The sequence below is a fragment of the Trifolium pratense genome, linkage group LG6 (genome assembly GCF_020283565.1).
Source record: "Trifolium pratense cultivar HEN17-A07 linkage group LG6, ARS_RC_1.1, whole genome shotgun sequence".
Classification (NCBI taxonomy): Eukaryota; Viridiplantae; Streptophyta; class Magnoliopsida; order Fabales; family Fabaceae; genus Trifolium; species Trifolium pratense.
The window spans coordinates 28468737-28494020 of record NC_060064.1 but is presented as its reverse complement, the minus strand read 5'-3'; the positions used below and the strand labels follow the sequence as shown (position 1 = coordinate 28494020).

At 32.6% G+C, this 25284-nt stretch overlaps 2 protein-coding genes, 2 long non-coding RNA genes and 1 pseudogene across 4 annotated transcripts; 1 reads left to right on the top strand and 4 right to left on the bottom strand.

Annotated features, from left to right (window-relative positions):
* The first annotated feature begins 4750 nt into the window (after positions 1 to 4750).
* On the top strand, positions 4751 to 6831 carry LOC123892053 (annotated as a pseudogene).
* A 359-nt stretch (positions 6832 to 7190) lies between these two features.
* LOC123891299 lies at positions 7191 to 8044 on the bottom strand. The gene is made up of 3 exons (XR_006803054.1): positions 7884 to 8044; positions 7705 to 7798; positions 7191 to 7379 (listed from the first exon to the last, which is right to left on the bottom strand). It is a non-coding gene; the product is annotated as an uncharacterized LOC123891299 (long non-coding RNA).
* A 1840-nt stretch (positions 8045 to 9884) lies between these two features.
* LOC123889993 lies at positions 9885 to 12966 on the bottom strand. Its single transcript, XR_006802682.1, has 4 exons — positions 12812 to 12966; positions 12626 to 12722; positions 11993 to 12034; positions 9885 to 10086 (listed from the first exon to the last, which is right to left on the bottom strand). It is a non-coding gene; the product is annotated as an uncharacterized LOC123889993 (long non-coding RNA).
* Positions 12967 to 19768: 6802 nt separating this feature from the next.
* On the bottom strand, positions 19769 to 21122 carry LOC123892052 (UDP-glucuronate 4-epimerase 3-like). The gene has a single exon (XM_045941902.1). It carries the CDS (start codon positions 21026 to 21028, stop codon positions 19769 to 19771), a length of 1260 nt encoding a protein of 419 aa, XP_045797858.1. The 5' UTR covers positions 21029 to 21122.
* A 1999-nt stretch (positions 21123 to 23121) lies between these two features.
* LOC123892051 (F-box/kelch-repeat protein At3g23880-like) lies at positions 23122 to 25284 on the bottom strand. The gene is made up of 2 exons (XM_045941901.1): positions 23885 to 25284; positions 23122 to 23497 (listed from the first exon to the last, which is right to left on the bottom strand). The coding sequence occupies exon 1, from the start codon at positions 25282 to 25284 to the stop codon at positions 23887 to 23889; it is 1398 nt and encodes a 465-aa protein (XP_045797857.1). The 3' UTR covers positions 23122 to 23497; positions 23885 to 23886.

The window sequence follows — 25284 nt, the reverse complement described above, 5'->3', positions numbered from 1 at the left end:
AACTCGAACAATATTTTTGAGGTTTTGGGTTTTAAAACTCGAACCAGGTTTTAGAATCTTAATTGGTGACCTTTTTTTATTGGCCTTTGGAGAGATGCCTTCTTTTTTCTTGGCGAATTATTTATCTTGTTGGAGTCTATAAATTGAATTCACTCGTTCCTTTCCATCATTCATCCTCCTCTCTTCTCTCAATTATCTTCATATATGTTATTTTCAAATGTTTCTGGTTAAACGGTGTATAACCTATCGTTGATGATGATTGAGAATGTTATATCGATCAATGAGGGACTATTGAACCATGATTATTGAGAACTTTATGGCTAATCAAACAAAAGCTCTTAAATTGCTTTCAAACTGCAATGTACAAATTGTGTTTTCCCTGTGTTGGGTGATTATTCTGCGACATTTGTGAATACGAACAAGAGCGTTTTATTTGCTCTCATTTTCCCCTAAAAATGGAAAGTTGGGTAAGACCAACTTTCCTACACAGTAAGAACAACTCTACAAGTAAGTTGGACACCATACTTTTAACCCAAAATCTTAAAATGTTAGGTTTATAGGTCATCTCACTTATAAAGTGTTAAATCTCCGTTTTGTATGTAATGACTCACACTTGCCAACAGTAATAGGGTACTATTTTTATGTCTTCTCCTTAATTGATAATTTATGATCAAAATTGTGATTATTTCATATAGTTAAATTAACTATAATTTTAGTCATGAATTATAATAATCATCTGTACTAGTATGTTATTAGGTGGCCATGCGTGTTGTTTACATCTCTTTGCAATTTTTAAGTGGAAACTAGTCTTTAAAACAACAATTTTTGGACAAGCATGTGATAAGTTTTATGAAAATGCTAAACAGTACCACCGGACACTAGTTAAGTATATTAATATAAAAGTTTTATTTTAAACTTGTGCATTTAACACATTAAAAACATAAAAAGTCATAATAAATAAATAAAAATATAGCATTAACTTTATATTTTAATTTATTTTTTAAAATCCCTTTTGATGACTAAGCACTAATTTGGACAGTATTGGTGTTGCACACCTATTATTTTTTTTGCGGGAACGTGAACTGTATGTTGGGTTGTCTTTATTCTCTTGAATAGTAAAGCTACTTGTGCCCGTGACTATGTTCAAACAAAACGGGTACCATTGATGTTGAGAACATGTTTAACATTAACATAAAATTAACATTAATTAATGTACCAAAAAAAAAAGTAACATTAATTAATGGAGTTTCTATTTCATTTATTATGCTTCAAATTAGACAAGCTGGTGTAGAACTAGTGAGAAGGACACGTCAAATAATATAATTAGTTCCGTAATCATTCCAATTATAAATTTATAAATATAAATCTATAATTATTTTCGTAAGTATAGCTTAATTAATAAGGACACTGCATGTAATATATGAGAATCATGATTCATAACTGGCACTCCCACTTAAAGGTGAAATTCTATCCATTAGATTATTTGGCAAGAAAATATGAAAGTACACAAGATTTTGATTAAAAATAAGGACAAAAAATTGTGATAAAAATGTTTGAGGGACAAAAAATTAATGAAAATTTTCATAAGGACTAAAACAAAATTTAAGATATTTTTTGGTCCATAATTTTTTTATCGTATCATATGTTGATTTCTAACCTACCTTATATTTATGAAATATCATTAAACTAATATGATAATGATAATGGTCAACAAATTAAAAAAAAAAACTTATATATCATGTTTGTTCATCAAATGGTAGATGAGTTATGATATTATTGTCCAAAAAGTTTGTAACTTCTGGAATTAGAATCTCAAATAAAATAGTTGTAGCATTATTATTGTATTTATGTGAGTTTAACTCAGTTGGTAGAGACATAATACTTTATATGCAGAAATTGAGATTCGAACTTCAGACATCCCGCTTATTTACTTTGAAGAAATTCTAGCCACTAAACTACTTAACAAAAATAAAGGCTAAGTTGCACTTTTATCCCTTAATTTTCACAAACTTACGATTTTGTCTCCTTAGCAATTTTTTTGCCCCTAATTTTCACAAACTTACGGTTTTGGGCTCCTGACCAAGTCAATGCACATGTGACAAGTGAGTCAATGTCATGTGGACAATGATTCATATGTCACATCAACATATGTGGCAAAATATGCTTACATAGCATGTGAGTCACTTGCCACATGTACGTCAACTTGGTTAAAATCATCGCAGACCATCTTTTTGAAAAGGGGCTAAAGCGAGGAGGTCAAAAATTACAAGTTTGTGAAAATGAGGACCAAAAGTGCTATTACGAAAGTTAATTAGATGCCTCGTCATCAACTTATTTACTCATATACTTTATTAAGAAAGAGAAAAATTCATTTAATAAATGTTTTTATTCTTATAAGGGTATGAATAGTAAAACATCAATAATTATGCCTTAGTTCTTTAAAAGAACAAAAAAATTTGGAACAAAAATAAAAGGCCAAAACGACTAAAATTTTAGTAGGAAGGGAGTATTTCTTTATCATGTTCAATCTTCTATTGCGCATTGCATGCATCAAGAACTACATTAATGAAGTTAATGGCTGTACAATCTTGTTTTGGATTGATAATCGGCTAAGTTAGACACCACAAATAGCAGAGATGATTTTCCAAGGCAATTGGATTTGGACCTTTCCTGCTTACTAAGAATACAAATTTCCCTTTGGAAGATTCCAATGATCAAGTTTTTGCCTGAATCATTGGAAACATCTGACCATAGTTTCTTGAATTGTCTTTTTGCTATTTTGTTCTGTATGTGACTGGCTTAACAATTTGATTGGCTAATAATTGTAGAATGGTCATTAGCATTCCAATAAGTTTATCATGTTTCAATGGCATGTCATATGCATCAAGAGTTCAATCTTTGTATGTGACTGCCTTAACAGTTTGATTGGCTAACAAATTGACAGATCCTTGGCAATCACTTTACTCAGCTATTATAATTAGAATTAGAATTGATGTTGATCTCAACGTGTATAGGACACAAATAAGTAAGTGAAAGAACAAATACAATTAAGATCCATTCACTATAGTGGGAGTTATAGGAAATTAAATGGAAAGGATATGATGGACATCCACTAAGAACAGTTCATTTAAATAGTATTGTTCTACTATATGCAACACTAGAAAACCGTTATCATAGATACCAACAAAAACGGTTTTTTATTTGTAATCTAACGGTTAAGAACAATACTCATAGTTTTAAATTATTTTAATTAATAAAATATATTTTTCATTGTACTTTTTTTTGTGACACGTTTTCGGTCCTCGGTGTGATACGTTTCTGGATCTGTCCCTATCTGCAGCTTTTAGTAAAAGCTGTGCTTTACGCAAAAAATCCCCATACTCAAAGTCTCTACACTCATCTCCCTCTGTTGGTTTATGATGTCATTAACAACACTAACTTCAAGTTCGAAGACCCCTTCATTTGGATTAACAACAAAAACGGTAAGTACATTGCTAAAAGTGGCTATAACTGGTTACTCTCCCGGAGAGATACAGTAACAAATCATAATCCCTCACATTCTTGGTCTTGGATATGAAAACTTCACCTCCCTGAAAAGATTAAATTCTTCTTTTGGTTGGCTTGTCAAAACTCTGCACCTACCCTCTCTTTACTCAATCACTACAAGATGAATCATCCTTCCACTTGCACTCATCGTGGCCCAAGATGAATCATTTCTTCATTCCATTCGGGATTGTGAGTTCTCTCGTAGCCTCTGGAACCACATTGGTTTTAACAATGTAGATTTCTTCTCAAATCTGGATGTGTATGATTGGCTCGAGCTAGGTGTCATAGGTTCTAAGGCTATCATTTTCTCGGCTGGTGTCTGGTGGTCTTGGAGACACCGCAACCTGATGTTCCTGAACAATGAGACTTGGTGCTTAAATCGGCTCTCCTATCACATCCGAGCTATGGTTGAAACCTTCAGGAACTGCTTTTCTCTCGCTTCTAACAAAGGGTCGGTTGATAGATATATCAAGTAGAACGACAACAACTATTCCTATACCATTCTTAATTTGGCGGTATTATTATAAACACTTTCGGCCATTATCTTGCTGGCTTCTCAGGCTTCATTCAAAGTTCATCTGATATTTTGTTCGATGAACTGTATGCTATCTACAAGGGCCTCTTGCTGGCCATGAGTATTAATGAACTTGTCTGTTACTCCGACTCTTTACATTGTGTCAACCTAATCAAAAGTCCTCATGCTAAGTATCATATTCATGTTGTGTTGATTCAGGATATAAAAGAATTACTCTCCCAAACCAATGTTTCTCTCTACCACACACTTAGAGAAGGGAATCAATGTGAAGATTTCTTCGCTAAACTTAGAGCCTCCTCAAATGCCGACTATTTGACTAGTCTTCTCCTCTAGAAGAGGTTCGTGATCTTCTTAGAAACGACGCAATATGAACCTTATTATTTCTTCGTGAATAATAGTCGCTCTCTTTTTTTTTTCTTTCTTTTTATCCTCTTTACCAAACACCGTTTTTCTATTTTGTGAAATTTTAAAAAGATTTTTAGTAAAAAAAATAAAAATATAAATTACTTGAACAAAATAAAAAAGACAACACGGCACAGTTTGTTTGATACCGACCATGTTTATCTTCCCTTAAAAATACAATGGTGCAAGCTAATTAGGTTTTCTTGCCTCAAAAACCATTCAAAGGGTTCAATATTTTCACTTTCAACATCTTACTGCACCGTACTCATGAGTATCCCTCCTCCTTCTAAAGCGGCGGCATCACCGGTAATCCTCCCCGAAAATCTTATCATGGAAGTCCTATCGTTCTTTCCAGTGAAATCTCTTATGCAGATGAAGTGCGTTTGCATGTCCTGGAAAACCCTAATGTCTGATCCCTTCTTCATAAAATTGCACCTTAAGAAGCAATCCACAAGAAACACCACACACTTCGCACTTCTTCATCGAGATAAGTTCCACTCTTCTTTGAGTGTCGTATCCATCCCTGTGAGTCATTTGCGGGAGTGTAGGTCTCTCCCCATCGCACATTCCAACTATCCTTACTACCAATTAGGGTCGAAATTCAGCTGTACGATCGTTGGTTCATGCAATGGATTGATCTGTTTGCAAAGTTATGATTCTTTATATTTATGGAACCCTGCCACAAGGACACAATCTCAACCATTATGCTCTTATCACAAGCCCCTTTATAAAAATTGGGTTGCGTTTGGTTATGATAATTCAACAGACACTTACAAGGTGGTTGTGTTAAGTTTTAAAATTGAGTTCAACCTTATAGAAGATAATCAAGTGAGTCCTACAGTGAGACTTTTAACTTTTGGTGATAATATTTGGAGGGATATTCAAAGTTTCCCTATGGTAATACTTAATGGGCGTACTTGTTCTAATGAACAAAGTGAAAGTGGTGTTTATTTGAATAATAGTGTTAATTGGTTGGTCCGTTGCCCATATTATTGTCATTTGAAGAATGTTACAATTAAACGATTTGTGATTATCTCGCTTGATTTGGGAACAGAGACATATACACAGTTTTTGCTTCCTCGATGTTGGGAAGCGCCGAAGCCACTTAGCCACAGCCCATCTTTGTGTGTGTTGATGGATTGTCTTTGTTTTCTTATAATTTCGAGGAATCTAATTTTGATTTATGGCAAATGAAGAAATTTGGGGTTGAAGAGTCTTGGACTCAATTCCTTAAAATTAGGAATCTGAATCTTCAAGTTCGAATTTATGGAATTGATGATTTTCGATTGAATCCATTGTGTCTTTACGAGGACGGTGATATATTGATTTTTGCAATCAATCGCCGTGAAGAAGCAATTTACTATGATTGGAGAAATAATAGAGTAAAGAGAATCATAAATACCAAAAAAATGTTGTACACTGCCAAGGGATATTCTGAAAGCTTGGTATCAACTTGCTGAAAGTAAGTTCCTCTTCGATGATTTACTTGTTTGATTTAATGATAATTCGTAGATGTTTAGATTTGATTATCTATTTTATTGTCAATTTTATTTCAGTTTTCTCTTTGTATGGCAAGCTCATTTGTAGCAAGGGTTAGTTAATTTTTGTAGTCGGTAACAGCTGTTATAACGGCGTTGCATAGCCGACCCTAGGCGCTACTTGAAACTCGGCCGCTTTGCATTTTTAGTAGGTATCATCACAGCCAACATAGAAGCCAAATATCTGCTGCACATAATAGTTTGAGGTTAAATCATTTTTTGTTGAACTGCAATAATTCTTATAAATATAAGATGAACCAAACTACCAAAGTACATAATGTACTAGCCCACTAATGAGGAGAAGTACAAGTGGTACTCTATTCAAACACCACAACAAAAACTACCAACAGAGATCTTAGGGGCACTAATAATTAATCACCTAAGAACACAGCCACCAAAATAGCAAGGATCTAAAATTGAAATACATAAATAAGGTATTAGGTAGTATTGATTAATATTGACTATGTTCTCTGAGTCTACAAGAATACAAAACTTCTAATGATTAATCAAAACTTCTAATATTGACTATGTTTTGATCAACCACTGATGCAGGCTGCTGATCCTTTTCATTCAATATTAGACATGTTTCTTGATACATTAATTATAGTTTACTATACTCTTCCTGACGGGTGTTCTTCTTCTCGTGGTGGTGCACTCAAGGGGTTCTAGTTTGTTGGTAGTGTGCCTCCTAGTTTCCTAGTACTTTTATTTTTGTTTTCTTGTCTTAGAGATTGTTTTGTTCTGGTGGATTGTACTTCTTGTACCTCCTTGATGTACTGAACTTTCTCTTGTATTTTGATGTTATAGAAACGGCTGGACATTTTAATCATTTGCCCTTTTTGATGTTTTTTTTCACTTTTCTTGTTTTTAAGTCAAGTATCTTCTCTTTTTCGATTATTTGTTTGCTTCTGGGCTTCAATTTCTATTAAAATTATACTATTTTACTACTAAAAATATCATTTAATTGGTTGTCATCATTTCACTTATATTTTAACAATATTATATAACACTTTTTCAAAAAAACAATATTATATAACAAATTTTTAAATATTTTATTTTAAATTAATTTTTTACCATAATATAATAACAAACTTAAATATCTCGCACGAGTCTTTAAACTAGTAAATAATAAAATAACATACATACTATTTTCTCAAGATCCAACAAAATAAATCATGACCAAATATTTTATTAAACTCGACTCTGATGTTACAATATCAGAGATTACAACCAAATTTAAACATAAAAAATAATTTAACAAATATTAAAGAACAACATGTCTTAGAAGAGAGAATATAACTCTTCACTTTATTCTTGTGGACAAATGTCTTGATACTACTTCTCAATTGTATGGTGGGCTGCATATAAAGGGAGAAAAACATTATAGAGTGAAATAACAATTGCAATATAGTAATGGATAAAAACGAACACACAAATACATTTGAAACATAAACACGTGTACATGTCTACATACACTACGACTAATATAGATTTTCTTTTTGCTGGAATTAATTTAGAAATGTTACAAAAATAGATAAATGATTTTTATACAGCTCATGTTAATTAGGGTCAAACCTCAAATACATAATTAATATACAAAAAATATCACATTAAAGGGTAACAACATTATATCACGAGCAAAGAAAATGTACGGATATAATAGAGAAATATTAAATTTCTTACAATAGATTTTTACAGATACCCTTGAAGCACACCTGTGCTCCACTAGGATTATCCGGATATAACGTAAGACAATCGGAGTCACGAACACATTCTTCTGTAATGTAAAATACGAATAAATAAATATTAATAAAATGAGTGAAATATTAACAAAAAAAAAAAAAACTTGAGAATGAACTTACTTTTACCAAAGGTTAGAACAAGATATAGGAAAACAAAAAGAATCACATTATAAACAAACATGAGAGTTTTAACCATTTTTTCACCTTTACATGTAAAAAATATAAAATAGTTTGATCATTTTATAGAGTAAAAGACCTCTTGCTTTATGTCAATTAAGTAGTTTTTAATTATTATGTTGTTACAAGAAACCCTTCTTTAAATTAGAATAATTATTAAATGTCTGTAAAAAATATATATAAAATGATGAATATTTGCCCTTTTAGCTTATAGAATAGATCTCACAAAACAATTTTGATTGAAATTAGAATTCTTGTTTGCCAACCATTTATTAATTTTTATTTCTTATCTAACCTTTCATAACAGTGAGGGGAAAACTAACATTATTATTAGGAGCTTCTACGGTACATTCGAATAATTTGAATGTACTAGTACATCAAGTCAATAAATTGATAAATTAGAGATTTTTTTATGAATTAAAAAACTATTCGCCAATATATTATTGTATTTTAGAAATAATAATATCACAAAAAAAACATAATTTTATTGTTTATAAGCATTATACTAATTTTTCTAATATTGTTTTTAAAAAAATTCAATATTGACTATTATGATGAATAAAAATTCAAAAAATATTGAATTTATATTTTGACAGTTTTTGATGAATAATATGTAGTTACTATAATTATTTTAATAATAAAAAATGATTTACTTTAAAAAATATTTATTTATCTATTAATTTAATTAACTAATGTACTAGTACATTAGAAATTAGTATATGCACCATGGATTTGCTTTATTATTATGTTGGCATGACTGAAAATCGACCCACATATTTTGTAAGTCTCGTGCTCAAATTTTGTGATTAAATAAAATTTAGTTAAAGCAGTAGACCCCACTTAAGATGACCAATAAGATTCTCTAGTTGAGATTAATCATTCATAAATAATGGATATTTTGTACATGTATCATGGTGATTGTGATTTTGGTCCTAGACTCGTTTGTAATGGTACACTACAAAAATATATTCTTAAATTACTTCCCATAATTCCAAGATGAAGAGAAAAAAATACTCACACATGAAAATTCCCGGCGAGTACCAAAAAATAAAATAAAAACAGTAAACTCAAGACAATAAATTAAAGAAAACTTAGAATAAAATTGCAACCTTTAGAAAGAATTATAAGAGTCGCATTGCAGTGGCTGCATTTATCCTCAAACAGAGGCAGCGCTGAAACTGCTTTGGTTAAATAAAGTGCCATCAAAAGTTTGTATTTTTGGTTGGCGGTTGTTACTAGAAAAATTACCGACGAGATAAGCCTTATCAAAAAGGAATTATTACTAATACTTATGAAAAGAGAAAGTTCAATATAAGATGACTTTCTTTGAATCGTAAAGTGTTGAATACCCTTTTTATTCTTTATAATTCAAATGTTTGCTTATAAAAAAAAAGGGGCGCAAAGAGTCAAATTTATAGCGTAGAGGTCCTAAATTCCAACATTAAAGGATAATCTCTACCATAATCTGCATCAAACTCATCATTCTTTTCTTATTATATATTATTCACTTAATTTATTCATAACTAACAAAAAGAAAAAAAAAACAAGTAAAATATTCTAATAAACTTCAAAAAAATATTTAAAATATTTTGGTCTCTTAAGTTTTTATCGTTATTTTTTATTTGATACATTTTTATCGTTATATTTTATTTTTGTAAGTTATTAATGTTGAACACTATGGTCCTTTAAAATATAAAAAATAAATAAATTTAAAGACCAAAGTGAAACCTAAATACAAAAAATAAAATACATTGATTTCAGATCTTACATATGTACTCATAATAAATCATTTAAAATAAAATCTATTGACATCATAGTCTTATAAATGTACCTCGGTACGTTTTGTGTCAGGGTGACTGATTCAGTTAATATATCTCATTTTGGCTTGTTCAAAAATAAATGTATTCATAATAAAATAGTAACATACATACTATTTTCTCAAGATCCAACAAAATAAATCATGACCATATTATTAAACCCAACTCTATGTTACAATATTCGTGTCTTACAGCCAAATTTAAAAATAAAATATAATCTAACAAACTTTAAAGAACACCATATATATCTTATTAGAAGAGAGAACATAACTCTCCACTTTATTCTCGTGGAAAAACACCTTGATACTACTACTCAGTTGTATGGTGGGCTGCATATAATTCATAAAAGAGAAACATGAGAAAACATGGGTGAGATAAGTTCCAAACTATATAAAGTGAAATAACAATTGCAATGGATAGGAACAAACACACAAAGATACATTCGAAACACAAAACCATCTAAGGTGTACATATAATTGTACAAAAGTCTGTTTGTTTGGTATAAGCTTGCCAGGTGGTTAAGTTTTCAGTTTGTTTTTCCCAATAATATCGCAAGTCTGTTCGAGGGGTTTCTAGGTATTAGCATGAATAGGAAGTTCTAGTTAGGTTGGGTGTTAATTTGGCATGCTGTTGTGTGAGTTGTTTGGAACTTTTGGAATGATTTAATATTTGCTAGGGGAACTGTTACTGTCGAAACTTTGGTTGAAAAGGTGAAACTTTCATCCTAGAAGTGGTTCTTGGCGAAAAAACCTAGTAACCCCGGTTCCTTCTATGAGTGAGAGGTTGTTGGGGTTTGGATTTGGGTGCTGAGGTTTCTGCGATATGGGTGGTTTATTCGTTCTACTTTAATTTTTCCCTTGTCCTTTCCTTTTCTCCAGAACCAGTTGTTGTGGTTCGGGATTTGGGTGAGCTGGTGTCTTGTGCCATGTTGTTTGTGTTTTTGCGTGTTTTTCTTCCCTTTTTTGGTTTTTTCTTTTTTGAGTACTTCTGGTACTCCTCTTTGTATTATTTCCTTCCTCTGATAACCTTATTTTGTGCGCTTTTTTATTTTTAATATATATATATATATATATTTGCCATTCAAAAAAAATAAAAATATAATTGTACAAAAGATTTATTATCAAATGCAATGTTCATGTACTTCTACTCCTTATGCATGTTTTTAAATTATATATGAAATTTAAGTCGTGAATATTTTTAAAAATTATATAGATAAGACGATAGTCAGCCAGTCCGACCAGTGATTCAGTGGTACGACAAATGACCCAATATCTTGACCGGGTGAATTATTGGTTTGGAACTTAAAACTATATGTATATTTGTTTTTTCTAAATTCCTACAATCATTTTTATTTTATTTTAAAGAGAGTTTAAAAACTGAGCAACAATGAAAACTCCAATAAGTCAATAAGTACTCAACAAACTACTAGCATACAACAATTATAAAAATTACAACCAGCTCTCGGAGGAACCAATACTAACTTAGAACATCAACACATTGATTCACGATTAGACTCAAATTCCTCCAATCATTTGCTAAGTCGTTTTAATGCCGAAATTGCATTCCAAATTCCCACTCTTAATTCGGATTTCTCACATGAAAGGAGCGGTTCTGTCAGGGACGGATTTAGTATGGGGGCAATGAGGTCAGCCGACTCCACTTGCCTATTATATTTTTAGTTAATACTAGTATTATTTATGCAATGTGACCCCATATATCTGATATTATCATTTTTATATAGTCAATTTATAAGACTAATTTATAATACTAATGAGTATCTTGAGAGTATTGACTAATAAACCAAAATAAGTAATTTTGTATAAGAAAATGTTAAAATTATATAAATAACAATTTATATTTTTTTACGTTATAATTTTGACCCCACTTACTAAAATTCTGGATTCATCCCTGGGTTCTGTTTCTAATTTTTTGGGAGTTATACACTCTACAGTCTACTCTCTATATCTATATTTATATACAGTTAGGATGAATTTTATAAATGAGGCTATTTCTTTTAATGACAAATATATATAATATATAATCATCTCTACAACCGTATATACTAGATGAGTATTTCAGAAAAACAATTTTATTGAGCCTAAGTAAAAATTATAGAACTAAAATATTAAACTCAAGTGATTAATAAGCTTCTCCCAAACAATTTTAAATCGAATTATTTAGGAGAACTCGAGTTTAATTTCTGCTGAGAACAATTTTTTGTTACACTTTACATACCTCATAGCCGAGCGTAATTTAGATTATCAGGACCTCTTTTTCCTGAAAATCAGAGAATTAAAAAAGACAAATAAAGATATGCAAACTTGTTGATTGTACATTCCACATCTAATCTAGAAAAAAAAACAGATAAATGCACTATGACTTGTTGATTGTAAATGCACTATGACTTGTTGATTGTAAATGCACTACTAATATAGAAAAAAAAAAAAATTTTGGTGGAATTAATTTAAAAAAGTTACAAAAATAGATAAATGATAGTTATACAGATCAGGTTAGGACCAAACCTCAAATACATATATACACTTTTTGGATGTTACAATTACTAAATTGTTTTTGTGAAAAGATGTATTTGTAGTTGATGACCTTTTCCAATGCAAACAAGGATTATGTTTGAAAAAATAATAATAAATGTGTTTAGAAATTTGAAAATGAACTTATATTTAGAGACAAATTTTATTTTTCAAATGGTGTGTTGATAATTAAGGACGCAACGAGTATAATGTTTAACATGTTTTTAAAGCTATCAAAGAAATTGCAAGATTGGAGAAAGCATAAGAAATTTGACGGGTAACAATGTTATGATGAGCGAAGGAAATACATACAAAGACATAATAGAGAAATATTTCTTACCATAGAGTTTTACAGGTACCATCAAAGCACACCATTGATCCACTAGAATATTTATCCGGAAATAATGTAATACAATCGGAGTCAAGAACACATTCTCCTGTTATGTAAAACATGATTATAGAAATATTACTTAAATGAGTGATATTGTGAATAAAACAAACAAAAAAATTATGAGAATGAGCTTACTTTTACCAAAGGTTAGAACGAGAAACATGAAAACAAAAAAAATCACATTATAAGCAAACATGAGAGTTTTAGTCATTTTTTCACTTTTGCATGTAAGAAATATAAAATGATTTGATAACTTTATATAGTAAAATTTTTCTTGCTTTACGTCAATTAATTAATTTTTAATCATTATGTTGTTGCAAGAAATCCTTCTTTAAGGTTAAATAATTATTAAATATCTCTAAAATATAATGATGAATATTTGTCCCTTTAGCTTATACAATAGATCTCACAGAACAATTTTGATTGAAATTCGAGTTCATTCTTGTTTGCCAACCATTCGTTATTATTATTTATTTTTTATTTAACCTTTCATAATAGTGTGAGGAAAACTAACATTATATTATATTTGGTATGATTGGAAATTGACCCACGAATCTTATGTTCGAATCTTGCGGTTAAATAAAATTTAGAACAGGAGACTCCATTGAAAATGGCCAGTAAGATTCTCTAGTTGAGAATATTAGTCGTTGATATAAATGATGGATACTTTGGACATTTATCATACTGATTGAGATTTTGGTACTAAACCCAGTTTGTAATATATATTATGAAAAATATATTCTTAGATTACTTGCCGCTGAGAAAAATATTCACACATGAACATGCATGAGCAGCTACAAATAAAATAAAGGGTTAAAGTTAAATACTAGTGTTTACCCCTTAGCGAATTTTGATTTATTCTTTGTAATATATGTTTTTCGATTACCTCATGTAATGTCAGGAATTAATATTATGTTGGTTTAAGATTTCGTCCTTTTGCCACATGTAATGTTAGCGAATTTTAGTTTACCCACCTCACTAAGCATGTCACATTATCATTTATGAGGAATATTAAGCCAACATATTATTTGTTTGACTGGTAATCCAAGCTCTGAAGCGTTTTAGACTCTGAAGCAACATAGCCTCTGAACCTTGCAACTCTGAAGACTGATATAAGTTCTGAAGCATATGAAACTCTGTTTTGGTTCTGATGCACGTTTCTGTTTTCTTGGCTTTTTAGAGGCAGTTAGTTAGTTAGTTTTTTGTACAGTTGTAATTCAGTTACTTTTGTTTGTCCTAGGTAGTTAGGCAGTTACCTTCAGTTGAAGTAACAAACTTGTATATAAACAAATAAGGACCTTTGTGGAAGAATAAGATTTTTACTTTTCCTTTATTCAATTTCTGCTTATTCTAAATTCATTCTTCATTCATCTTTCATTCTTCTGTGCTCTTTGTTTTGGGTTAATTCCCCAACAAAGTGGTATCTAGAGCTTTCACGATCCAAGGGATCTTGATTCGGATCTTTCACCACGAAAGAAAATCAAAGGTTGCAGTGATTCAATCATGGCTGGGAAGAGTAATTTCCATGCGAATTTGCCAATTCTTGATGGAAAGAACTAGGATACATGGGTCAAACAGATGAATGTGATATTCATTGTTCAAGAAGTGGATGAACAAGTGAAGACAATCCTTGATCCATTACCAGCAAATGCAACAGCAGAACAGAGAACAACGTTCAGAGAAGCACCGAAGAAAGATAGCAAGGCTCTATTTCTCATTCATCAATGTGTTGATGTCAAGGTATTTGAGAAGATTGCAGATTTCACAACTTCCAAGGAGGCTCGAGACACTTTGCAGAAGAGCTATGGTGGTGATGCAAAGGTCAAAAGAGTGAAATTGCAAGCCTTGAAGAGACAATATGAACTGCTGGAGATGAAGAATGATGAGACAATTGCAGATTACTTCACGAGAGTGGTGACTCTCACTAATCATATGAAGAATTGTGGAAGTAATCTTGCTGAACAAGAAACAGTGGAAAAGGTACTTAGAACTTTAACTTCAAAATTTGAACACATTGTGGTGACAATTGAAGAAACAAAAGACTTAAGTGAAATCAAGATTGAAGACTTGCAGAGTACACTTGAGGCTCATGAGATGAAGCATGGTGGAAGAAACCATGGCAAAGAAGATGAGCAAGCTTTGTTTGTAAAGTTCAAAAAGTACCAAGATGACAAAAAGAAATGGCAGAAAGAGAAAGAGTCCAAGAAAGGGAAAGAAAATGTTGAAGACAAGCCTGAATCCTCAAAAGAAGGAGGAGGGAAAAAGAAGAATTATCCAAAGAAGGATAAGAGCACCATTCAGTGTTACAATTGTTGAAAGTAAGTTTCTCTTCGATGATTTAATTGTTTGAATTTTGTTAATTCATGTACGGTGCAAAACGTATCTTACGATGGTTTTAATTTCAGTTCTCTCTTTGTATGACAAGCTCATTTGTAAGTTTAGCATGAATTAAATCATAGTTTCAATTATAGCAAGGGTTGGTCAATTAGATTTTTGTAGTCAATAGTAGCTGTTATAACGGCATTGCGAAACATCCCCTAGGAGCGCTACTTGAAACTCTGATGCAATGCAGTTTTTAGTATATATATCTTAAGTGAACTTTGATTATTACCAATGAATGTGTTCTATTTTTATTGCCATGCCGCTATAGTGTTTATTGGGCCCAATTTCTATGCTCGGTTATCTGCCGTTGATCGATCAACCTTGTTTACCAGAAGCATGCATAGAAACCAAATTATAAGGTTGAGTGCATTCTGTAGTTAAGGAATACAACTGTCCATTACTCTATAATGTTCTGTTGAAGTCACAGATATCAAACCTTATTGAAGTCACAATGCAAAATAGAACATTCAGGCAATCTATAGAATTTAAATTATAGAGCATTATTGTATTATGTTCTTGCTTGTGTTGTTTAAGACGATACTTAGTCGGTGATCTGCCGAGATATGTCTGGTTTAATCATAGAGTCTTTTTGAAACAAAGGACCTCTCTCTTTATAGAGGTTGGAGGAGAAGTTACTAAAATGTAGTGAGGAGTTGGGATGCATTATGTGTTAGTAGGAAGAGAGGGCCGAGATAGTGGACCGAGCTAGTGGGCCGAGAGAGAAATATTTTATGACAGTCCACAGCCTCCCAAGCATGAGGCCTGTAAGGGTGAAATGCTTAAGACAATCCAGATTCCATCAAAGAAAGCTTGTGAAGACTGGTGGTTTGACGACGTATCTTCCTTTAATGTTGCGAGTTACATATTATATAATACCTAGGAGACTTGTGGTTTTTGAAATTAAAAGTAACAAGTTTTCAACAACAATATCAACGTTTTAATCAACTTTGTTACTTTTTGGACCAGACATGCAGGATCACCATAAGCTGAAGAACAATGAGTTTCATCTGGTCCTCCCAATAAATAAAGGCACTGATTATGCTCATACAAAGAGAATCTGATAAATTATTAATGCTAGCTTGTTTTGATCAAGCCTTGAAGTTGCAGACTGTTTGTTACCTGCTGCTTATGCTTTTCATTTTTTATTTTAATTGCATGGATAATTATATTATATGATGTTAAAGGCATATTCACATTACACATATTTCTTGACATTAGCCAAGAGTTGATAATTATAGTACCATTTTGATTTCGAACGGAATTTAGCTTAACTTTCTGATTCAGTTTTTAAAGTTGATAGTTTGCACAATTTTGCATTCACTAGTACAAAACCAAAGTTTGTTCGAATGGAACTAAGCACGGAGGCATTTACGCAAGGTCTTGAGTTCGAACAGAGACCAATTTGATAGTCTCCACGTAGTTTTAGTAGTGAAGTTTACTTTCCTCATATAATATGGTTCATACAAAAATTATAGACTTGTGTATTTCTCCGCGTAATGCTATTGTAACACTTGTTTTCTCTAGGACTAAAGAAGAAGGAAGCAAATTGTTTGTAGAAAGAGTGTTTAGATTTTGTATAACCTACCAAAAATTATAACTAATTAACAAACTTGTTTTTGTTTTGTTTTTTTAGGCGACTTTAATTATTGTTTTCAACTGATTTGAAATTAAAATCAGTTAATAATCATTTTACATTCATTCCCGAAAGGGTTTGAACTCATACCTTGTGATTACAAAGTTAAACTCTTACCATTGAGCTAACACTTCCTGTGTTATCAATTACAGATATTGTGAATGCTTTAAGTATATGAAAATTTGACAAACTTATATATTGCATCTGTATAAAAACTTATCAATTACAGATATTGAACAGAAGGAATGTGAAGTTACTGTTGGAACTTAACAGTGAAACCATAGTTCAAAGATACAAGTTATAGCATATGTTCAATATCAATGATAGATCATGAACGAAGTACCTTCAAATTCATGGAAATAGAGAGATGATGAAAAACAGAGAACATGAGAGTGATGACTATCCTCATCACCATTTAGTGCTTAAGAGGTTTTCACTATATGCCAAAAGTTTGATGTGATAACGTTTATATAACTAAACGACTAAAGACATGATCTCTCACTAGGCTTAACTGAATTGTCCAACCCATCACGGTCCATTCACTTACCAAATGTATAATTCTTAGCTATTATTATTATTATTATTATTATTATTATTATTATTATTATTATTATTATTATTATTATTATTATTATTATTATTATTATTATTATGAAGGCTTGGAAAATATTAACATATAAGTGAGTATGAAGTGGAAATGGACAATTTCAAATGCTACGAACATGAAGAGTAGTAATTATTCTCTTAGAGTTGGATGGCTTGATCAGAAACCTGATAGCAGACGGCCTAGCGAATTGTGGAGAATGGAGATCAGGTTCTGATACCATCTTATAATTCAACCTAATTCAACCCTACAAAACCAGCTTATAAGGTGAGGATTGCCTTCACTTATAAACATATATATTCAGGTCATCTCGCAACTGATGTGAAATTCTTGATTTATTCAAAGTAAATGTGTATCGGGGAGGCGACGATTGGAAATTTATGGGTATTGAAATCTATGTTAAGGGGTTTTGAAATGGCATCCGGGCTCAAAATCAACTTTTGGAAAAGTTGTGTTATAGGGGTTAATATAACAGATGAGTTTCTTGGTATGGCTGCGGATTTTCTAAATTGTCGAATTGGAAGGACACCGTTTAATTATCTTGGCCTACCCGTCGGTGCAAACCCCCGAAAGATGTCAACTTGGGAGCCTATGTTGGATTTGATTAGGAGAAAGCTTGGTTCTTGGAGGAATAAATATGTCAGTTTAGGGGGAAGAATAGTGTTGATAAATGCTGTCTTGAATGCAATACCAATTTTTTTCCTATCTTATATGAAGATGCCAGTGAAGGTGTGGCGACAACTAGTGACGATGCAACGGAATTTTCTGTGGGGAGGGTCATCAAATCGAGCTAAAATTTGTTGGGTGAAGTGGGATGATATTTGTAGACCAAAGAATGAAGCGGGACTGGGAATTCGGGACCTACGGTTAGTCAATATAAGCCTTCTTGCAAAATGGAGGTGGAAATTACTGACACTTGAACCCGATGTGTGGAAAGATGTCGTGATAGCAAGATATGGTAGAGATGTTATTGGTAAGCGTATGTTGGGGGAAGTGGATGTACCAAGATTAGCTTCATCTTGGTGGAGAGATTTATGTCATTTGGATGGGGAAACTAATTGGTTTAGCTCGGCCTTGGGAAAGAAAGTTGGCAGAGGTGATTCAACGACTTTTTGGAACGAAGTGTGGATCGGTGATCAATCTTTACGACAACGATTCCCACGTTTGTTTGGTATTTCTATGCAGCAGCAGTCGATGATTCAAGATGTTGGTAGGATGATTGAAGATAGATGGCAATGGGATCTGGTGTGGCGAAGAGATCGTTTTCAATGGGAACAAGACCTTTATAATGAGTTTGTCGAGATTATTGCCCCGTTTGTCCCTGTGGATAATTTCGATAGGTGGTTGTGGCTTGGTGATGGGATTCAAGGGTTTACGGTCAAATCAGCTTATCTTCTGTTGGAAAATATGGTGAATAATCGTCGAATTCTGGAACCAGTAGAGGATTTTGTGTTTAAAAGATTATGGAAGTGTGCAGTGCCGTCCAAGGTACGTGCTTTTGCTTGGCAACTGTTACTAAACCGTGTCCAGACTAAGGAGAATTTATTTAAGCGCAAGTTGCTGCAGATGGATCAACAACTATGTGTGTTGTGTTGCAGGAAGACAGAAACTGCAATTCATCTCTTTCTGCATTGTGAGTGTGTGGCTAATATCTGGTATAAAATCACTGGTTGGCTAGGTTTTAATTTAATTATTCCACCAAGTCTTGCTATTTCTTTTGCTATGTGGGCTACTTGTGTTACGAATAAGAAAGAAAAGTCAGGGATGTGCTTGATCTGGAACGCATTTATGTGGACCGTTTGGAAGCGACGAAATGACTCCGTGTTCAACAATGTAGCAGTTACGGTGGAGGAGGTGGTAGAGCAAATTAAGGTTGTATCATGGCAATGGTTCATTGGGAGGATGGCGAAGGGTCCGTGTATGCTGTATGAATGGAAATGGAGTCCGATAAATTGCATGAGAAGATGAATTGTGTGCTTTTTGTATCTGTGGTATGGATGGTTTACTGCTTTTTATGTGAGCAGTAACTGACTTTTGTTTTAGCCCTATTTCTAGCTTTTGGTTTCTCTCCTCTGTGCTTATCTCTTGTACTCTTTTAGCCCTCATAACATGCCTTATGTTATGCAGTGGTTGTTAATAAAAAATTTGTTGCTCAAAAAAAAAAAAAAAAAATGTGTTTTACTGTCTCATTCAGATAAAATCAAGGAGTGAAACTATATAATGTGCAAAATTTTATTGAAACTTTTTACAATTATACATTGCCAAGAATCACCATGTGTTCTATCAGCCATAAATACTATACAACCCAATTCTAAAATATACAATTACATACACAAAAAAAGAATATAACAGAAACTTATGATTCTTCTTGTCCCTTTTACTTCTGAGTGATGTTAAGGGACAAAACAATCATAAGAATCATAATGAACAACAATTCAAAGGAACTATAGTACAACAATATGAAAACAATCCATTACTCATCAGCTTTCTTCCCAGCAGAATAGTAATTAAGATACCACCTAACAAAATTCTTCAAACCAGTCTCTAAATTCGTCGTAGGTTTATAACCAAACTCTTTTTTCGCGTAACTAATATTAGCATGAGTAAACTGAACATCACCGTTTCGCGGCAACCTCATTATATTTCTCTTAGCCTTAACCTTCAACAGCTTCTCCAAAATAGTAACAAGATTATTAACCGGAACCGGCGATGTATTTCCCAAATTAAAAACCCTCAACTGTGCCGGACCGGTCTTCTTACCACCGCTACCTGTACTCTTCTCAGCAGTATCCAATGCACCTAAACATCCTCTCACAATATCATCAATATAAGTAAAATCTCTAGCAACAGTTCCATGATTTGCTGCTTCGAAAATCGGTATTGGTTTTCCTTTCAAAATATCCTTTGTGAAAAAAAAGTATGCCATATCAGGTCTTCCCCAAGGTCCATAAACAGTGAAAAATCTCAAACCTGTTAATGATAGTCCATAGATATGATTATAAGTATGGGCGATTTCTTCTCCGGCTTTTTTCGTAGCAGCGTATAAACTAGCAGGTTGATCAGTCCTATCTTTTTCTGAAAAGGGTACTTTTGTATTTAATCCATAAACTGAACTAGATGATGCCCAAACTATAGCAGGTTGTGGATCAACAGCTTTACAAACTTCGAGTAAATTAACGAAACCGGCGATGTTACTATGAACATATGATCCAGGATTTTGCATAGCATATCTCACACCAGCTTGTGCAGCCAAATGCATTACATGAGTGAAAGGAACAATATCGAAAAGTTTCTTTAAAAGTGCTGCATCATTGATATCGCCTTCGACAATGAACACGCCAGTTCGTTCTAGAAGTGCTTGACGACCGCGTTTCAATGATGGATCATAGTAGTCATTGAAATTGTCAAGACCAAGAACACCATCGCCTCGGCGTTTGAGTGCAATAGAGACATGGCTTCCAACGAAACCTGCTGCACCGGTTACGAGCACAGAGACTCCGTTTTTGGAAGCAACTCTTGCAGACGAAAGGACCTTATTTTCCCACGCTGCACCTCCGTAAGTATAAGTTCTTAATGATCGACGCGCGTCTGAAGAAAATGATGAAGGTGTTCTGAAGAAAAGGAAATAGATGACACCACAAAATAGAATGGACCAAAATGTTAACTTTGGTAGAGTTTTGTGCCATTTTGTCCTTTTCTCCTTGAACTTGCCAGGTGATGAAGGAATGTCCATGTCGTGCGACAATTGTTTCGTTCCAACAAAAAACACTTTTCGGAGTCTGAGGGAGCGTTAGAAGCAACAACGGATCAATGATCAGGTTCCTTGTTTTTTCGCGAAAATGATGATGGAATGTCGGTTTTTTTTCGTTTGTTTTAGAAATAGTACATTAAAATAAGGAGGGTTTTGAGATGATTGAACATTACTACAAATATAGAATATGTTGTTTATTCAAGATAAGGAAAATGATGGGAATAAAGAGAAAGTGATTTTTGGTTTTGGTGATCATGTTCTTTTGCACTTGTTTCTCATTGCTTCATGTAGGGCTAAATGATGCTTTTGGTGACCAATCAATGGATTTATTGTTTCAAAGACAAAAGAAAAAAATTAGGATTTCATTTTGATTTTGAACAATCATTGACTAGCTAACTTCTTATGTGTTGAATAATAAGCCAATTTGATTGACTGAAAGGCCTAAAATTTTGGAGTTCCAAGAATTTATGTAACAAATTTATTTGAGGATATTTTGGTTTAGGGAAACTTGTTTATGAATGGAGGAGAGTTGAAGTTAGAGATTTGAGGAGAATAATCACTTGTTTTATGGAATGAATGCCATTTTGAGGCTTTTCTATATGGGGTACCCTGTTTCTCCACCAATGATTAAAAAGGTTTGACTTTTTTTAAGAGCAAAAATAGATTATAAATGGTGTGATATTTGTCACTTTGTAAATTTGGAACATCTATTTCTATGTATTAAACAATTTAGAAGATTTGGAATCACAATATTAAATTTTATTTATTGTTTTCATTCAAGTATTAATTTTTTTACGGAATATCAATTTATTTTTTGTTTTGTGTAATTAATAAAAAATATTTATTTTTAAGCATTCATCGTATATATATTTTTGTCAAGTAGCTTTGTAGTTAGAATTTCGCTTTTTGACTTAAGAGAGTTTAGATATTAAGAGAGTTTAGATGAGATAATGCGTTGTTTCTTATAGTTTAACTAAAGTTTTTGGTTAAAAAAATTCACCTTTTAAAGTTTTTGGCCTAAAAATTCACCTTTCAGAATTTGAATCATATATTACGTGTAATATTCTTATCTACCGAGCTATATTCGAGAAGAAAAATGAAACCTCTTTATTCATAAAATGAAATATCTATATTCATTTTTTTTTTTGACGTAAAATATCTATATTCATATAAACAAACCACATGAAACACATTGTTCTTCGGCTTATGGTGATCCTGCATGTCTGGTCCAAAAAGTAACAAACTTGATTAAAAAGCTGATATTATTGTTGGAAACTTTTGCAACTTTCAATTTCAAAAACCTCTAAGGTTAATCAATTTGACTCAGGAGTCAGGACAATATACCCAATTAATATTTATCAAAACTCTAAAAGAAATTACTTTATTCAAAAGTGATTTTGCACTTCAAACATGTTCCTTACTTGGACTTTATGGTAAAATAAGACAGGTAATTAATTTGATCTAGGAGGTCCGGGGTCCCGCTAAGTGCTCTAAGAACCTTAAGGTCTTTCCTGTCTTGGACTGAGTCACTATCCCCTCACCTTATAATGGATAGTTGTCCTCCTGCACTACAGAATGCAGTGAAGCTCAGAATCAATGATACCAAGCTTTCAGCATAGTACTCTTAGGCATGGAACCAATGATACCGATTTGTTTCGTCTCCAATCTTGGTACTTTTGATTTTCTTTACTCTGTTGTTTCTCCAATCATACAGAATTGGTTGGTCTCCAAAAAATTGTTAATAAATAGCAATGCATCATCATCAGAAATACACAATGGAATCAAAAAAATTAATGTCACCAAGACACATGCCCGGGCCAGACGCCAGTGGCGCGCATGTGTGAAATGAACTTTTTCAAATTCATACTCACACTACACTTCAGTTTATTTGTATACCAAGTTATTCGTCCAAGTTACTAACTTGTTCCATGGTAGCCTTCGTTTAGTTAATTAACCTTGTCAAAAAAAAGTTACCTATTCTCAATCTAATGAATATAATACTGAGAATTAAGATTCAATTATATCAATTCAATCCTAGCCACCAACTGCACAATATAAAGGACAATATTCTCTCATAACCAATTCCTCCAAAGAGAATTCAATGGATTGTATCACAATTAAATATATAAATTGTGCAAACTATAAACTTCTTTAAGAAAAATGAAACAGAAAGCTATATATAGCTAAATGGACCAAATCAAAATAGTACTATAACTATCAATTCTTCCTAATACCAAGAAAAATGTTTAATGTAAATATGCCCTTAACATCATATAAAAATTGAAAAGGATAACTCATAGCAGCAGGTAACAGTCTGCAACTTCGATGCTTGATCAAAATAAGCAAGCAGTAATAATTTATCAGATTCTCTTTGTGTGATCATGATCGATTCCTTTATTTGTTGACAGGATCAGATGAAACACATTGTTCTTCAGCTTATGGTGATCCTATCTGGTCCAAAAAGTAACAAAGTTTTGATTAAAAAGTTGATATCATCAAAAACCTCTAAAGTTAATCAATTTGACTCAGGACAATATATCCAATTAATATTCATCAAAACTCTAAACAAAATTACTTTATTCAAAAGTGATTTTGCACCTCAAACATGTTCATTACTTGTAGTATTTTTAGACTTTTATTACACATATGACATGGCTATATATATATATATATATATATATATATATATATATATATATATATATACAGGTCTTAGGTACAGTGCAGAGGGATATTCATTAGAACCGTGCGGATGTTGAAGACCAAAGTGAAACCCTTAGAAATTGGGAAATTATGTAGCAAAAATTCAAACAATTAAATCATCGAATTGGAACTTACTTTCAACAAGGTGATACCAAGCTTTCAACACTGTACTCTTTGGCATGGTACCAATCATCGTAACAAATAGTACCATGATTTGTTTTGTCTCCAAACTTGGTACTTTTGATTATCTTTACTCTATTGTTTCTCCAATCATATAGAATTGGGGCATACCCAAAATTGTTACCTAATATCAATGCATCATCATCAGAAAAACACAATGGAAACAACCGCATACCATACTCCAAATCACTAATATTAATATTAAGATCCAGATAACTAATTTTAAGGAATTGAGTCCAAGACTCTTCAACTCCAAATTCCTTCATTTGCCATATTACAAAATATGTTTTCTCGAAATCATAAGACAAACAAAGGCAATCCATAAACACAAAAAGAGCTGGAGTAGGATCAACTGACATTTCATTATTACAACATTGAGGGAGCAACAACTGTGAATATGTCTCTGTCCCCAAATCAAGCGAGACAATAACATGTTCTCTAATCATAAGATTCTTCAAATGACAATTATACTCATGATACACCAACCAATTAATAGCATCACTGAAATAAACGCCATCATGTTGAACCAAACAATCAGGATAATCCACTAACACCACAGGGAAACAATCAATATCTCTCCAAACATTATCACCCAAAGTAAAAACTTTTACGGTGGTTCTAATACTACGATTATAATTGTAGCAGTTGTCTTTGTCAAAATTTAGCCACACAACCTTATAAGTGTCTGTTGAATTATCACAACCAAACGTGAACATGGCAGAATCGAAGGTATGGAAGTTCCTGTTATTGCCAATAAACCCTAATTTTTCAGATTTTGTCCTCGTAGCCGGGTTCCAAAAATACAATGAATATGAATGCTCTACATAATCCGCACTACTAGTACTACTATCGAGCAAGCATATCAATCCGTTGCATGAACCAACAATACGACGGAGGTCCTTGGAACGAAATCGTCGGTAAGGATCTTCGGTTAGCCTGATTACAGTTGTCCTCCAACTCTTCAGGAAATGACTCACAGAGATGGGTAAGATATTAGCAGAGACGAACCTGGATAAGCCACGGTAATTGTTGACAAAGGGAAGTACGAAGTGTGTATTACGTGGAGAGCGCATGAGATGCATTTTGACAAAGATTGGATCGGAGATGAGAGTTTTCCATGATTTATTGACGCACTTCATCCGCATCAGAGATTTAACTGTAAGATATGATAAGACTTCGCCAATAAGATCTTCAGGGAGGGTTACCCGCAATCCCGCCACTTGGCATGAAGTGTTTGTCAATATACCAGTAGTTGTTACTTGTTTTTTATTATTCTTCTTCTTCTTCTTCTTTTCATCAAGATTTTCTCTCTCTCTAAAGAGATTTTCTTCTTCTGAAAGAGATTTTCTCTTCAT